Below are 14,611 nucleotides of genomic sequence, written 5' to 3'. Positions count from 1 at the left end.
CTGGAGAACTTAGTGAGTGCCGGGCCCAACCCCACCTTCTGACTCTAGACTGTGCTTCTGTCATGGGCTTCCCGAGGCTGCTGCTGAAGGACTAGTTGCAGAAACTGGACATTCGTCCACCATTCTTACTATAAAAGGCGAAACTTAAAGCAGTTCTTCTAAAAGCAATAGGAATACATAAGTACATGCCAATGTTTTGACTATGATGAGGAAGGAGTGGTAAAGACTCAACATGACTGTCTGCCACAAACCCCTTCAATGGACTTCTCTTTTCCTTCTCCAAGTCTAAGTCTTCCTACCTGAGGGATATTAATTCCTTTTCGAATCTGCTCCTGCTCCCACCGGCTGAGTTCTTCGTCTGTTCTCCAGTTACTAATGCATCATCATCACTCCCCTCGATACCTGCGACATGACAAAAGGAATCAATATCCAACAGCAGGAAGGAAAAACCCTACCACAAGAACTGAGCACAGTACTCATCTTGCTGACAAGTCCATTTTCATCTCCTTGACACTCATGATCTTGCCTGTTTTAATGACAGCACCCTTCTTTAAAGCTAAAGCAGAATTTAATGTTATGCTTACAATTTTTGGTTTCTTAATTTCTTTTAAGCTTGACATTAACTCTACGAAGGGAGCACAAAACCAACGGCTTAAGAATACTTAAGAGAATTATATAGATTTATGCACAAGTACTTAAGACAATACTGGTTACCCAAGAAATGCTGAAAACCTATCAGGCATGGAACATACTTGTGCTCGAGCAAGAACAGTCCTATAAGGCAAAGCAGTTAAAAATGTAAATGTTACAGTTTCAAATCACATTGAAAAGCAACGCTGTGTGCTTGCTATCAGGTTTCATCAAGTTACCTATTTCTTCGGCGATCTTCTGTCTTTGTGACTTTTCTTTCACAGAAAACACTATTCGGCGTTTCTCATCATCATCCTCATCATCACTGGCATCATTCTCATCCTCTCTGACAAGGCGGCCTTTACCAGGCTCATTATCATGAGGCGGGAAATCTCCCAGTTCCCGGGCCAGTTGGCGCTTTTTCCTTGCAGCATGTATAAAAGCTGCATCTGGAATTTCTCCTGGAAACAAATGTTAAGAATGATAAAACATGGAAGTACCTGGGTATGAAGCTTATTTTCTTAAAAACAGGAAGAGTAAAATAATCCAAGGTAAGTCTTGTCAGCTCCATAGTTACCACTGGCTCTGGTGTCCCTTCCTAAGTCTACATGCAATCCCACTGATGAACTAGTGACCAGACTGAGTCGCAATTTCCCCAACCCAGCAGAGGCATCTTTAATTGTTTACAAACGTCAAGTGGTATTTCTTCGTAATTTAAACTTGGCTACTTAAAGCACTGATTTAAAACTGATTATCTAGTGTATTATTTCCTATAGGATACTACACATAAAAATAACAGCAATTAGTTGTGGTTTTTGAAACAGCTGTGTAAAGAGTTAAGAGTCTTTATCTGACAGTGGGCGGGGAGGAAGCAGCTCAGGACCACTGGCGTTTACTGAGCCCCTCTGTTTCACTGGAGGAGAGACCCTGGTGTGTTCCGGTCACCCACAGCAGGTGGCTCCCAACCTCCAGCCCCAAGGGAACCAACATCCTCTTCTGGCCTCCTCAGTACCTGTACTCACACGAACAGAACCATACACAAACACACACATACACACATAATTTTTAAAGTATTTTTAAGCAATAATAAACGTGGGAGAACTTCTGTTTTATTTTCTACATTTGCAGACATGAAAGAGGCTGCCTTAAAAAGATGTCCAAATCAGAAACACACTTACTTAACCCTTCTACTACTGCAGTTACCTGGAGGGCTCATCTAAGAGCTACTTAAACACACCTGGACGAAGAACATTCAAAGACGACAAAGCATTTGAGAAGGTGCCCCCAGCCTTGGGTTTTTCCTCCTCCTTCTCACTCTCCATGTCCATTTCATCTTCACCATGCTCACTGATGATAACTCCATCTTCTGGATTTGCGTCCTTAACATGGCATGCTTTGTCCAAAGGCTGGTCATCTGAATTTTTGAAAAGAACAATTGAAATTTATTTAAAATAGAAACTCAGATAAACTATCAAGGCACTTTTTATTAAATCATGAGCTCAATCCATTAAAACTTACATTATTTCTAGTACTTAACTCAAGCGTGAATATGAAATAGCACAGTAGACATGTGCGTAAAGGTAATACAATTTAGAGGAAACAGGGAAACAATGATGTTCAATTAATTTTGTGAGAAATTTATCAAAATTTATCACTATCTTTCTCTAAAACCTCACTGGTAATGGTATTATTTAATCATTTGATTTTATTATCCCTAACTACGTAATTAGGTACAGTGTGTGTGTGTGTGTGTGTGTGTGTGTGTGTGTGTGTCTGTCTGTCTGTCTGTCTGGACGTGGGTGTGTACACAAGTGCAGGTACCCTCAGAGGCCAGAGGCACTGAATCCCCTGGAGTTGAAGTCACAGGCTGTCTTAAGTCACCCCATGTAGGGGCTGGAAACTGAACTCAGTCCTCAGCAAGAGCAGTAAGTGCTGCTTAGCTGCCGAGCCTGTTCACACTTTTGATTTCATTTTCCACTTTGTATCAGTTCCTCACTAAACACGAGACCCATTCAAGATAGCTTTCTGTTGAGAACAAAGTATCTGATGGTTGAGTGGCGTGGCCGTATAAATGTGCCTTTTCATCTGGAAGAGACCCTAACAATTACATTCACACTGCACAAGCCTGACCCAACCATCACAAGTCACCGTTCAAGTATGTACCATGAAGCAGAGAAAACCTGATAGTGCTGAGAGCCCAGAACTGACACAGAGACAAGTTAGAAACTACGTGACACCAAGAACAACGACATGTGAAGCAGGACGGAAGCTCTGGAATGCAGACAGAGTTCTCCAGTTATCAACTCCAGTCTAAGCTGAAGGCTGCTTGAAGACTACATTCCCAGTATGTGCTCATCTTTGTGATCAACCGTCTTGGTTATAATATTTAAAACTAACAGACTCTCTAATATCACTTGTTCCAGGCAAAGATCAAGAAAACCCAAGTGTTTTTACCTTGAGCCACTGACCTTGATAATGCTCATTCCGTAGCAACGAGCACAAACTAAGGAGTAGAGCAGTACTTTATTTATCTAAAAGGAAAGATGCTCTCTGCAACCTTGCCAAGAAAACTCCCATCATCCTCTTTCAGACTTGGAATGGTGTTCTTCCACGTGTTGCCTCACCTGGTTAGTCATGACTTCCCTTTCAAGTGCACCCTGAAGCCCAAGACTTTAAAATCAGTTCATCAATCACATGGTTAGATCAAGTATCTCTTTCTTTTTATTTAAAAATTTTGGTATTTATTTTTTATGTGTGTAGGCACATGGTCCCACGGTGTACACATAGAGGTCAAAGGACAGCCTGCAGCAATCAAATCTCTCCTCTACTTGTGGGTTACTAGGGACTGAACAAAGGCTGCCCAAACTGGCAACACGCACCTTTACCCTCTGAGCCACCTTGAGCTCTGGGCTACCTCGTTACTTCTCCACTAAGTACAATGGCTTCTCAGACTGAAAATAGATCTGATGCACTCAAATAATGAATGATTCTATAGAAATCTTAATGTTCTTGTACCACTTTTGCGATTATTGCTGTGGTAAAATACACATAACTTGACTATATCACATCACATGAAGATGGCTCAGCAGATAAAACTGTCTTGTGAGCCTGATGACCTGAGCTTCATCCTCACTCCCCATATGGTAGAAGGAGAGAATTGACTCCTGCAAGTTATCCTCTGACCTCCACATGCACCTTGTGGCATGCATGCACACACACATTCCAAATGATTTTAATCTGTAAGATTTTTTGTTTTTTTTTTTTTTTTTTTTTTTTTTTTTTTTTTTTTTTTTTTTTTTTTTTTAACTCTGAACTACAGATTCTCTTTATTTTAGTCGAAGTATTGTAATTTTTAGTTATAGTTCGCATTAAATACATTTATGATACTGTGTAACCATCACTACTACTCACTCCCATTACTCTCCACATACTGTTCAACTGAAAATATACACTGAGGAGTCCTAAGAGCTCACGTCCATCCCCACCGTCCCTGGAAGCCTTGTTCTACCTCTCATCTCTGGTGCTTGTCTTCTAGAACTGGAATCACACTGCAGCTGCTGGCAATGAGCTGCTTTGGCACGCTATCCCCAGGTTCCTTCAATTACAGTCTGTGTCAGACGTTCCTTCCCAGGTTCCATGTCCCACTGCATGTACACACACACACACACACACACACACACACACACACACACACACACACCACAGTCTGCCATGTGCTAGCTGTTGTGAATGCTATGAAGATGAGCACACACCCTTCCGAAAAAACCCTCCTCAAGAACCAGGTTCTGCTTCTTTTCAGTGTGTTACAAGTGGCATTCCTGAGTCTTCTAGTTTATTCATACAGAGTTCTCTTCCTCTGTCCAGGTCCTGGCAGCAACTATTCCAGCTATTAATTTTGATGATTCTAAGTATCAAGTATTATCAAATCAAATCATACTGTATTTGTTGTTTAACTTCCGCACTAACAGTGCATAAATATTCCCATTTCTTTATATTATCAACATTTGCTATTTTCTGAGGAGGTTTTCCCTTCATTTTTTAAAAACAGGCATCTTAACGAGTATACAGGGGTAAACAACCTCTAGTTGGTTCTCAGGTAGAAGTCACTATATTTATAGTATGCAGACTGTGTGTGTGTGTGTGTGTGTGTGTGTGTGTGTGTGTGTATGTACACAATGAACTAGTTTAGTACGTTTATAGATGTATTTTCTTCTTCTAGTACTACACCTCAAGCTTACAAATACATTGACGTCTATGAAGGGCAAATTCAGGTAGGGAGAAAAATAAATGGCAAATAAAGCTTACCAAGCGCAATTTGTTAATACAAACATCAGTTCCAAACCACACAGGCAGACTTGTACATCTCACGACTCCACTAAGTTCACACGTACCAGACTATGACTGCAGATCACCAGGGCAACCCATGGGGACAACTTAACACTTGGTTAGTGGCTGTGTTATCCTCTTAGCAATTCTCTCCATAGCAATGCTAAATTATCATTGTTAGGACTCCTCCTATGAAGCTGAAGGTGCAGCTTAGTTATTATTTGGGTGCATGAAGCCCTAGGTCTGAGACCCAGGACTACATGAACTGGGCATGGTGGCCCACATCTGAAAGGAGATAGAAGCAGGATGACCATCATTCAAGGTTACCCTTGCTATGTAGGTTTGAGGCCAACCTGGCCTGGATAAGAGCCTGTCTGAACATGACTCCTTTGAGGCCTTTAGTTTAAGTTGGGAATACCACAAAACCAGGGTTTTCAAGTCCATGCTCTTGTTTGAAGTCAAGTCATCTTTACCTACCTAAGTACTTATAGGTACAAAGAGTTCTGGATGATGTGTTAACAAAAGCTTCCAGGACTGCCATTTCAGTAACAGCAATGACAGTATGTGACACACACCAACAGAGGTTCTACCTCCAGAAAGAACACTAAGTTCCTGATGAGTATCAGAACCCAGGCAGAGTAGAAGACCGGAAGGTCACAAAAGATGGCCTTAAGAACTTCCTATTTACTTCGATTCTGAACTAACAGTACGTGGTAAACACACCACCAGGCCGTTCTTCATTTCCACCTTGTGACCTGAGCACTAACTATTTCACCATACATGATGGATGCTCAACGACTCTGGGAGAAACGGAACAGTTTCCAAGATGAAAAAATAGTAAGTTCTCCTAAAAATGCTCTTCCCCAACCTGCCTTCCCCACACCAGAAAATAATACACAACAGTTCTCATTTACCCTGGCACAAAGCTTTAATTTGGGTGCTTCTTCTGATAGCAAAAGCATATGGGAAGTGTAACAATTTTCCCTAGGAATGTTTCTCAAATAAGCCAGTTTCCACATCTCCCACACCCACAGCAAGCACTTTCTTTGTTTCTTTGTTTTTTTTGTTTTGGTTTTCCAAGACAGGGTTTCTCTGTGTAGCCTTGGCTGTCCTGGAACTCACTCTGTAGACGGGGCTGGCCTCGACCTCAGAGATCCACCTGCCTCTGTCTGAGTGCTGGGATTAAGGGTGTGTGTAAACGACCACCACCCAGCAGAAGCAACCACTTTTAACCCATGCACAATTTCCCAGAGCCAGGGAAAGCATCAATCTTACTCAACTTCCTAAGGATCTAAGTTAGCCCCTGAGCTGAAACTGCTGAAGCATCCATCTCTCCTGTACTACGCCTGGCACCTCGGCCAGCCACGAAATGCTGCGACTCCAACCTCTCACTGCACTCCAGCCATCCTTACAACCTCTCACTGCACTCCAGCCATCCTTACAACCTCTCACTGCATTTCAGCCATCCTTGACAACCTCTCAACTACTTGTCTTTCACATTCAAACACTCAACTATTTACAAATGCCTAGTCAAATGTGCTTGCTTTTACTCCGTGGTGATATTCGGATACTTTCTTCTATTTTGGGAATTCTAATCAACTATCCAGCTTCATGTCCTACTTTTCTATGAAGTTGTCCTCCTTCCGGGGGAAAAAAAAAGTAGCTATCCTTTGGCCTCCTCATTGGACATTTTGCTAACACTTCTGTTGGACATTTACATAATAATGTCTCCGCAACTACATTGTAAATGAGATACAATAGCATTCTTATTTATGCCATACCTACAGCCGAGAATCTGAGAAACACTCCCTTTAATTCTACAGAGTAAAGATTTCTCTTAAACATTTGCATAAGAGTAACTTAGGCTGGGCAGTGGTGGCGCATGCCTTTAGTCCCAGCACTCAGGAGGCAGAGCCGGGCGGATCTCTGAGAGTTCAGGCCAGCCTGGTCTCCAAAGAGAGTTCCAGGAAAGGTGCAAAGCTACACAGAGAAACCCTGTCTTGATTGAAAAACCAAAAAAAAGAAAAGAGTAACTTAGATTATAATGACTACGCACATTAATCATATAACTGCTTGAAACATTTTAAGCTTTGGGCCTGGCTTACTGGGAAAATGTTTGCTCCAGCGAGAGAGAAAGAGAAGGGGGGGGGGCAGATTTAAATTTGGGTGTCAAGAAGACACCTGGTCTCATGTCAGATAGGAATGCTGACTGAGTGCTGATATTATCACATTAACCTACGGTATTCCTAAAAGTCCTGTAAGAGTTAAATCTACACTGGAAATACTACCAAAGTCATCAAAACTTTGTCTCTGAAAAATAGCAGTACAGGAACTTTCAATAGAGTAAGTCTGTCTCTAGGGCTGAAATGGGAAATCTTTCTCCCTTCTCCATACAATAGCCTCTACACTAGCAAGAATTCAGGAGCAATAGTCTACTTAAAAAAAAAAGTTTGAAAACAATTACAGAACAGCACTGCAACTTAATGTGGACACTGGTCAGCAGAATGACTTCATAATACAGACTGCAAAGCACTGTGGGAAAGAGCTCTCATTGGCCCGCCATTTGAAGGGTTGTTTAGTACTTACTGTCAGCTGCTGTGTTGAGTTCTGTCTTGATTTTTGATTTTTCAAGATCTTCTTTATATTCTTTCTTTAAGCAATTTGACTATCTTTTTGCTGTAACTTGATTTCTTTACTTTAAAAACTTCTTCATTTTCTTTAAAAAAGAAATGAAACAAAGTCTGTAGCAAACAAAACTCAGAAAATGTTTCCCCTTCCCCGTTTTCATGCTGCTTGAATTCTCACACATATATTTTTACATGCAAAAAAGTCACTAAGAAATTCAAAGTTTATTTCAACCTGCCATAGCCCCCAAAACTGATGTTGCCAGTCTTAGTAGCCCACGCCTCTGATCCCAGCACTGGAGAGGCAGAGGCAGTGGATCTCTGAATTCGAGGCCAGCCTGGTCTACAAAGTGAGTTCCTGGAAAGCCAGAGCTACATAGAGAAACCTTGTCTCAAAAAATCAAAAGCAAAAAACTGCTATCAATCCCAGAAACTAAATAAAACTGAAATTTTAATGGGTAGCCCAAGGAACTTCACAAAAATCTTAATTTTGGGCTTATTTCATCTACCAGAGGAGGAAAAAATATTCAGAATGTTTCCTTAAAATATTAAATCAAGAAAGCTGAAACAACATACCCCAAATTTCAAGGTTCTCCCAAGTCTGAGTAACTCTCGTTACAATGAGTTATTTCAAGAATATGCCTAAAGTAAATCATTTTGCAAAACTGAGTTTGAGTGATTTATTCCTCATCTTTGATTTGGAAATCCAAGTCGAGAACAAAAACTTCACCAACCCCTCCCCCGCCTCCATGTATCATCAAAGTCAAACCCCGACCTGTACCTCCGGTTCAAACAGAACAGCAGCAGGGAGGCCAAAGATAAACCACACATCTTTCTAAAAACACGGAACCATTTTAGAATCATGACTCCAGACTCTGGAAACTCATCTCATTCTTCACAACGTGATATCGAGGTGCAAGTAAAATTATTTAACGCTCGGATATATACTACACCCCCTGCAGCCCGATCTCTCTTCTGCTTCAAGAGCTAACGTTAGAGCGGACATCAGCTCCGCCCCTTTACTTCCACAGAGAGACCGAGAGAAACGACGAGGGACTGATTGGCTCAAGGTCACTCGGAACCAGGGCTGTAGCCCCACACTTGTCCCCAGCCCCGCCTGGTCCCCCTCTTCCACAACCCGGCCTTCTCGGTCCAGGATGCCTGCACCGAGAAGCCCACCGGGGGCCGGTCCCGAGGCCTGCAGAGCACTAGGAGCAGGCAGTCAACCGAGGAGGGACTCGTTCGTGGCGTCTGGGACGCGCAAGGCAGCAAAGAGGCGGGCCAGGGAGCAGCCGGCGGGCCTCCGCTTCCACCCGGGACGGCTGCCCGGAGCTGACAGCCCGGAGCAGGGACCGCACAGGCCGGCGTAGACGCGGCCGGCGGCAGCGCGGGAACGCATCCCCGGGCAGAGGCGGGGGAGAGGGGCGCGGCCGTCGGGCGAGCCCGGGCTCGGGGGCCCGCGTGGGCCGGCCGGGGGCTTTACCTTCCTCCTCGTCCTGGAAGCTGAGCAGGCTGGCCCTGGGCACCTCTTTGTTCTCGCGAGGCCTCTTGCGCGGCTTCAGCCCGTTGCCGGGCTCCGTGCCGCCGGGGATGCCGCCTCCGGCCTCAGCGCCGAGGCCCGGGGCGTGAGCGGAGGGAGGCGGCGGCGGCTGCGGCTGCGGCGGCCCCGGGCCCAGCAGCGACTCCCCCGCGGGGGCCCGGTCGCCACCGCCAGGGCCCGGCTCTTCGCCGGAGGCCGGCGGCGGCAGCAACGGCGGCGGCTCCTGCTCCTCATCGCGCTCCCGCTCCTCCTCCTCCGAGTCGTTCCGCTTGCGCACGTTCACCCGCCGGGCCTTTCGGAACATCCCCGCCGCCGGCACCGCGCCTTCACACCGGCTCGCAGACGGAGAGGACGGGAGAGCGCGGAGACCGCCGCGGCGCACGCGCACTCGCCAGCGCGCTAGCCGGGTCGCCGCGGCGCTCGCCTGCTACCGCGCACCGTCGGGTGCGCATGCGCCTCCCTCGCGCTCCGCGCCCTGGGGGCGGGGCCTCTTTGCGCTGCCCCCTGGTGGCCGGGAGGACTGTGTGGGGGGGCACGGAACCCTCCGAGTCCCGTGTTGTTCCCAAAGGTCACAAAGAGGACCATCGAGATGAGAGGGAAGAGTGTAGTCGGTCGTCTCCCGGGAGGTGGCTGCAATGCGTCGACCGCGCTTACGCGAAGCCTTGGCAGTGGACACCTCCCACGCGGCGGCGCAAGCAGGGTAAACAGAGGCGGGGAGGCCCGGCGGCGGCGGCGGCGGCGGCGGCGGCGGCGGGGGCGAAGCCGGGGGAGGAGCCAGTTAGCCTGGGGTTTGCAAGGGAAAGTGCGTTCCCATGGTTACTGTTCCCGCTCATAATGAGAGGCGATGCTAGGAGTCATCAGTAACTCTATTTATTCATGCTTCTGGTTTCTACAGCTTTGTCGCAACCTAACACTTTCAAAGACATAGGCTGTCTTCCTTGACAAAGTACCCTCTGGGCGAGCCCCACATAACAAAAAACAAAACAAAACAAACAAAAAAAGAGCTCAAGAGACCGGGGACATTGGTAGCACTGGCCTTGCATCTCCGAGGTGTGTGTGTGTGTGTGTGTGTAGCACTGGCCTTGCATTGTGTGTGTGTGTGTAGCATGCTGCATCTCGAGGTGTGTGTGTGTGTGTGTGTGTTTGTGTGTGTGTGTGTGAGAGAGAGAGAGAGAGAGGGAGGGGAGGGGAGGAGAGAGGAGGAGAGAGGAGGAGGAGCGACAGGCAGTGGTGGCGCATGCCTTTAATCCCAGCACTCGGGAGGCAGAGGCAGGCAGATCTTTGTGAGTTCGAGGCCAGCCTGGTCTCCAACTCCAGGAAGGCGCAAAGCTACACAGAGAAACCCTGTCCAAAATAATAAATAAATAAATAAATAAATAAATAAATAAATAAATAAATAAATAAATAAATAAAAAAAGAAAGAGAAAATAATAAAAAATAAAAAATTAATAAAGAGGGAGAGAGACCCTGTCTCCAAGAGAGAGGGGACGGGAGGAGGGAGGGAGGAAGGGGGAGGGAGGCAGGCAGTGGTGGTGCACACCTTTAGCTCCAGCACTTGGGAGGCAGAGGCAGGCGGATCTCTGAATTCGAGGCCAGCCTGGGTCTACAGAGCAAGGCTCCAAGGCTACACAGAGAAACCCTGTCTTGAAAAAAACAATAACAAAAAAGCCTCAGAGATGATGCCCCTTCCTGCTACCACAGTCATTCCCAAGCAAGCAAAGTTGCTATTAAAAAAAAAAAAAAAAAGTTTGCTAGCAATAGTAAAACTATTTTTTTCCCCAAAGCGTTTGTTTCAGAAACAAATGTGTGGTAGTTTGAATATAATCGGCCCCCATAATCTCATAGGGAGTGGCACTATTAGGAGGTGTGGCTTTGTTGGAGTGGGTATGGTCTTGTTGGAGGAAGTGTGTCACTGTAGGAGTGGGCTGTGAGGTTTCCTATGCTCAAGATGCCACCCAGTGTCTCAGTAGACTTCCTGTTGCCTGCAAAATGTAGTACTCTTGGCTATTTCTCCACCACCATGTCTGCCTGCATGCTACCAGGCTCCCCACCATGATGATAATGGACTGAACCTCAGAAGCTATAAGCCAGCCACCCGAATGAAATGTTTTCCTTTATAAGAGTTGCCTTAGTCATGGTGTCTGTCTCTGCACAGCAATAAAAATGCTAACTAAGACAAATGGAAGGAAAATTTGACTATTTCAGACTATATCACAGAGGAAAAGTATGAACCTTGGAAGTCTTGAGACCTGAAGTTGAGCTAACACGCTTTAACTTTTCCTCACCAAACTTGACTCTTATCTTACCCTTACAGAATCACAAACATCCTGTTAGGTGTGTTTGTGATTCATTTACACATTTCAGAACCCTTAAAACAGGGCTAGAGAGGTGGCTCTGTAGTTTAGAGCCAGAGAACCCAGGTTAGAGTCCCAGTACCTTACACACAGGGCAGTGCACAACGATTTAACTCCAGTTCCAGGGAATCTGATGCCCTCTTCTGGTCTCTGCATGCATGTGGTACCGCTGTACATGCCATCCTACATGCAGGCTAAAGGCACTTTGGTTACACATCATTAGTGTAAAAAGTGGGAGTGATTTAAAACATGCATGTTAGGGGCCGAAGAGATGACTTGGCAGTTAAGAGCTCTTTGCTGCTCTTGCAGAAGTCCTGGGTTTGGTTCCCAGCACCCAACGTGGCAGCTTACATCTATGAATAACTCCAGTTCTAGGGGATCCTAAACCCCTTCTGGCCTCCTTGAGTGCCAGGCACACACATAGTTCACATAAAGCATGAAGGCAAATATACATAAATGATAAAAATCATTTTAAAAAATGTTTATTTAGAAGTAATCCCAGCACTGAGAAGTAGAGGGAGAAAAATCAGAAGTTCATGGTCATCTATTCTCCAGTTGAAGGCCCGTCTAAGATACATGAAAACAAGTCTTTTGTTTGTTTGTTTGTTTGAGACAGGATTTCTCTGTGTGGCCCTGTCTTTCCTGGAACTTCCTCTGTAGACCAGGCTGGCCTTAAACTCAGACACCCACCTGCCTCTGCCCCCCTGAGTGCTGGGGCTAAAGGTCTGCACCACCACCTCTGGGCTGAAAACACGTCTTAGAAAAGAAAAAGTGAAGCAAAAACAAACAAAAAACCCAAACCCTCAAACTATGGGGCTTTGGGCTTGTGGGGTATTTTAAAGGAGATCCAAGGCCTCTCTAAAAAACATCACCTCACTGTCCCCATTAAAAGAAATGCGGAGGAGCGAGGCTTTCTCTGCACTTCTCCTTCAGCCCGAAGAGAGAGTCCCCACAAGCAGACACAGCTGTCCAAGCTCCTCCCTGGGAATCCCATCAACTAGGGAACCCTAACAACAGAGGAGAGGCTGAAGGAGGCCACCTCAGGTGGGTCCCTGTCCCATCCAGATGAGCTACTCCGATGTGACTTTTACCACCTTAAGGGACTTACCTGCAGAGCAAGATGACCATTATTCACCATAATGTTGCTCCTCCCCCACCAAAAATTTCATCACCACCCATCTCCCCAAAAACCTTAACTTCTGTTCCTTTCTGTAGTCAACTGTGTTCTAAACGCTTCATCTCCTTCTTTGAGTCCCACATTTTATGAGACGTGGGTATGTGCATGATAGCCTCCTTCCCATTAATCTGTCAATTTATTTTACACAATTATTGAAATTCCTGAGAGTAAAAATCTCCCTTATTCTATAATAATCAACACTACCCCTCAATTCTAAACTGTTTGTTTGAAACTCTACTAAAATTTAGCCACTGACTCTAATTCAGTGAAATAATATTTTTTTCATCAAGCCATTAATAGTGACCCAATCTAGATTTTAAAGATCTAGAGAGGGTTGTTTTTGTCATTAAAAAAAAATTAACACAGGTACCAATGGCCATCAAGTATCTTTATTGTTAGAAAGTGTTTAAGGATTTCCAGAATGAAGACAGGACATTATCTTGCATGACAATTAACAGTAACTCCAGAGTACCTGTCTCCTGAAGTACTTTTCCTAGAACATGTCGTACAAAATGAGCATTGACTATCCAGGTCAGTGTCTCACATCTCAGAAGCAGAGTAACTCAGAACCAGAGTTCTTTTCGATTCAGGCTTACTTTTAGAATTATTTAGATTTAGACTATATTCAGTATCATCTAAATGTAATGAATACAATCTAATTCATAATGCATACTTTAAGTGCATGTATGACCAGTGCAAAAGCAAAATTATCAATGCATCCTTTCTCAAAAGAACCCACCTATGGCCTATGTTATATTACTGTCATCTATATGTTATTTCCCCACTGTGGGAGAATTTTAAAGTGCATAAATTTTTTTAAGACAACAGGTTTATAAATATCCTCTATGGGTATAAAACAGAATTAGTATTTCTTTTTGTGTGTGTATATATATTTTGAGTTTTACCAGAAGCCAGCAAAGCTGTGTAATAAATATTCAGGAAGAGTATATAGCATGATTATAGGAAGAAGAATGAGATAGAGCTTTGAATTGATTAAAACTGAAGTGGAATTCTAAGTAAGCTTTTCTAGATGAAAACATTGCCTGCACTTTAAAAATGGAGAAGATGAAGACAACACAGCTTATCATCTTAGCTACACTCTAACTGCATTTCTCGGTGCTGCCCGCGAACATGCTTTCATTTATTCTTAGCCCCATCGATACTCCAATGAGACCTCCTCACCTTCTTGATTGCCTAAACCAGTTTTAATAATCCTCCTCACTACCACTCCACTTCAGCCACTCGCCTGACGGCTGCAGCTTGGCCCCTAACCCAAGTCCCTGGGAGTAACTGAGTCCTCTCCAACAGCTGGCTGCGCCACCCTGCCTGAGCATTCCACTTACTCTACCTCCAACGAACTCCGCACTGTCTACTGTCTACCCTCTTCTTGCCTGCTCTCTTTCTCATCAGTTCTGAATTTCATGGGAGACAGTCATAGTCACACCCTGTAACAGCAAAATTCGTGGGTTTGTAATTTTCTTAACTATATTGCACTTGTAGTCATGCTCTTGAAGTTATGTGTGAGTATTGCGTCTACAAGGGGCATGCACTGTGCGTGCGTGCGTGTGTGCATGTGCGTGTGTGTGTGTGTGTGTGTGTGTGTGGTGTGTCGTGCTGGGGATTTAAATCAGGCAGGCTTGTACGGCGAGCTCTCTCCTGCTGAGTTGTATCTCAGCACACTGAGGCTTTTTCTCAATTCTCTTAATAGCTTGAAACTAATAATAGTCAACATTTGCATAACTGGAACCGGAAAGAACTGCATACAGTCTTATTTTTTATTTTTTATTTTGTTGGATATTATTAAATTTATAACTTGTCATATCTATAACTTTTACATTGCAAATAGTATTCCAAATTAAGGAAATTCCTGTAGTTTTTGAAAATACTATTGGATTCTGTAAAAAGTATTTACATCATTGACTAACAAGTGATATTCATATGTATTTTTGTATCTTTTTTT

General features: G+C 44.5%; 1 protein-coding gene across 1 annotated transcript in view; it reads right to left on the bottom strand.

Moving 5' to 3' along the window:
- The window catches only part of Paxbp1 (PAX3 and PAX7 binding protein 1), a 30,685-nt gene extending 21,151 nt beyond the window's left edge, over window positions 1-9,534 (bottom strand). The window contains 7 exon segments of the mRNA XM_028877120.2: window positions 300-361; window positions 364-402; window positions 870-1,091; window positions 1,868-2,044; window positions 7,543-7,612; window positions 7,614-7,672; window positions 9,064-9,534. Of these exon segments, the coding sequence (XP_028732953.1) occupies window positions 300-361; window positions 364-402; window positions 870-1,091; window positions 1,868-2,044; window positions 7,543-7,612; window positions 7,614-7,672; window positions 9,064-9,424 (990 nt within the window). The 5' untranslated portion in view covers window positions 9,425-9,534.
- Window positions 9,535-14,611: the final 5,077 nt, after the last annotated feature.

The sequence above is a fragment of the Peromyscus leucopus genome, chromosome 12 (genome assembly GCF_004664715.2).
Source record: "Peromyscus leucopus breed LL Stock chromosome 12, UCI_PerLeu_2.1, whole genome shotgun sequence".
In the NCBI taxonomy this organism is placed as follows: Eukaryota; Metazoa; Chordata; class Mammalia; order Rodentia; family Cricetidae; genus Peromyscus; species Peromyscus leucopus.
The sequence above is the reverse complement of the archived record's forward strand: the minus strand, read 5'-3'. Positions and strand labels throughout refer to the sequence as shown.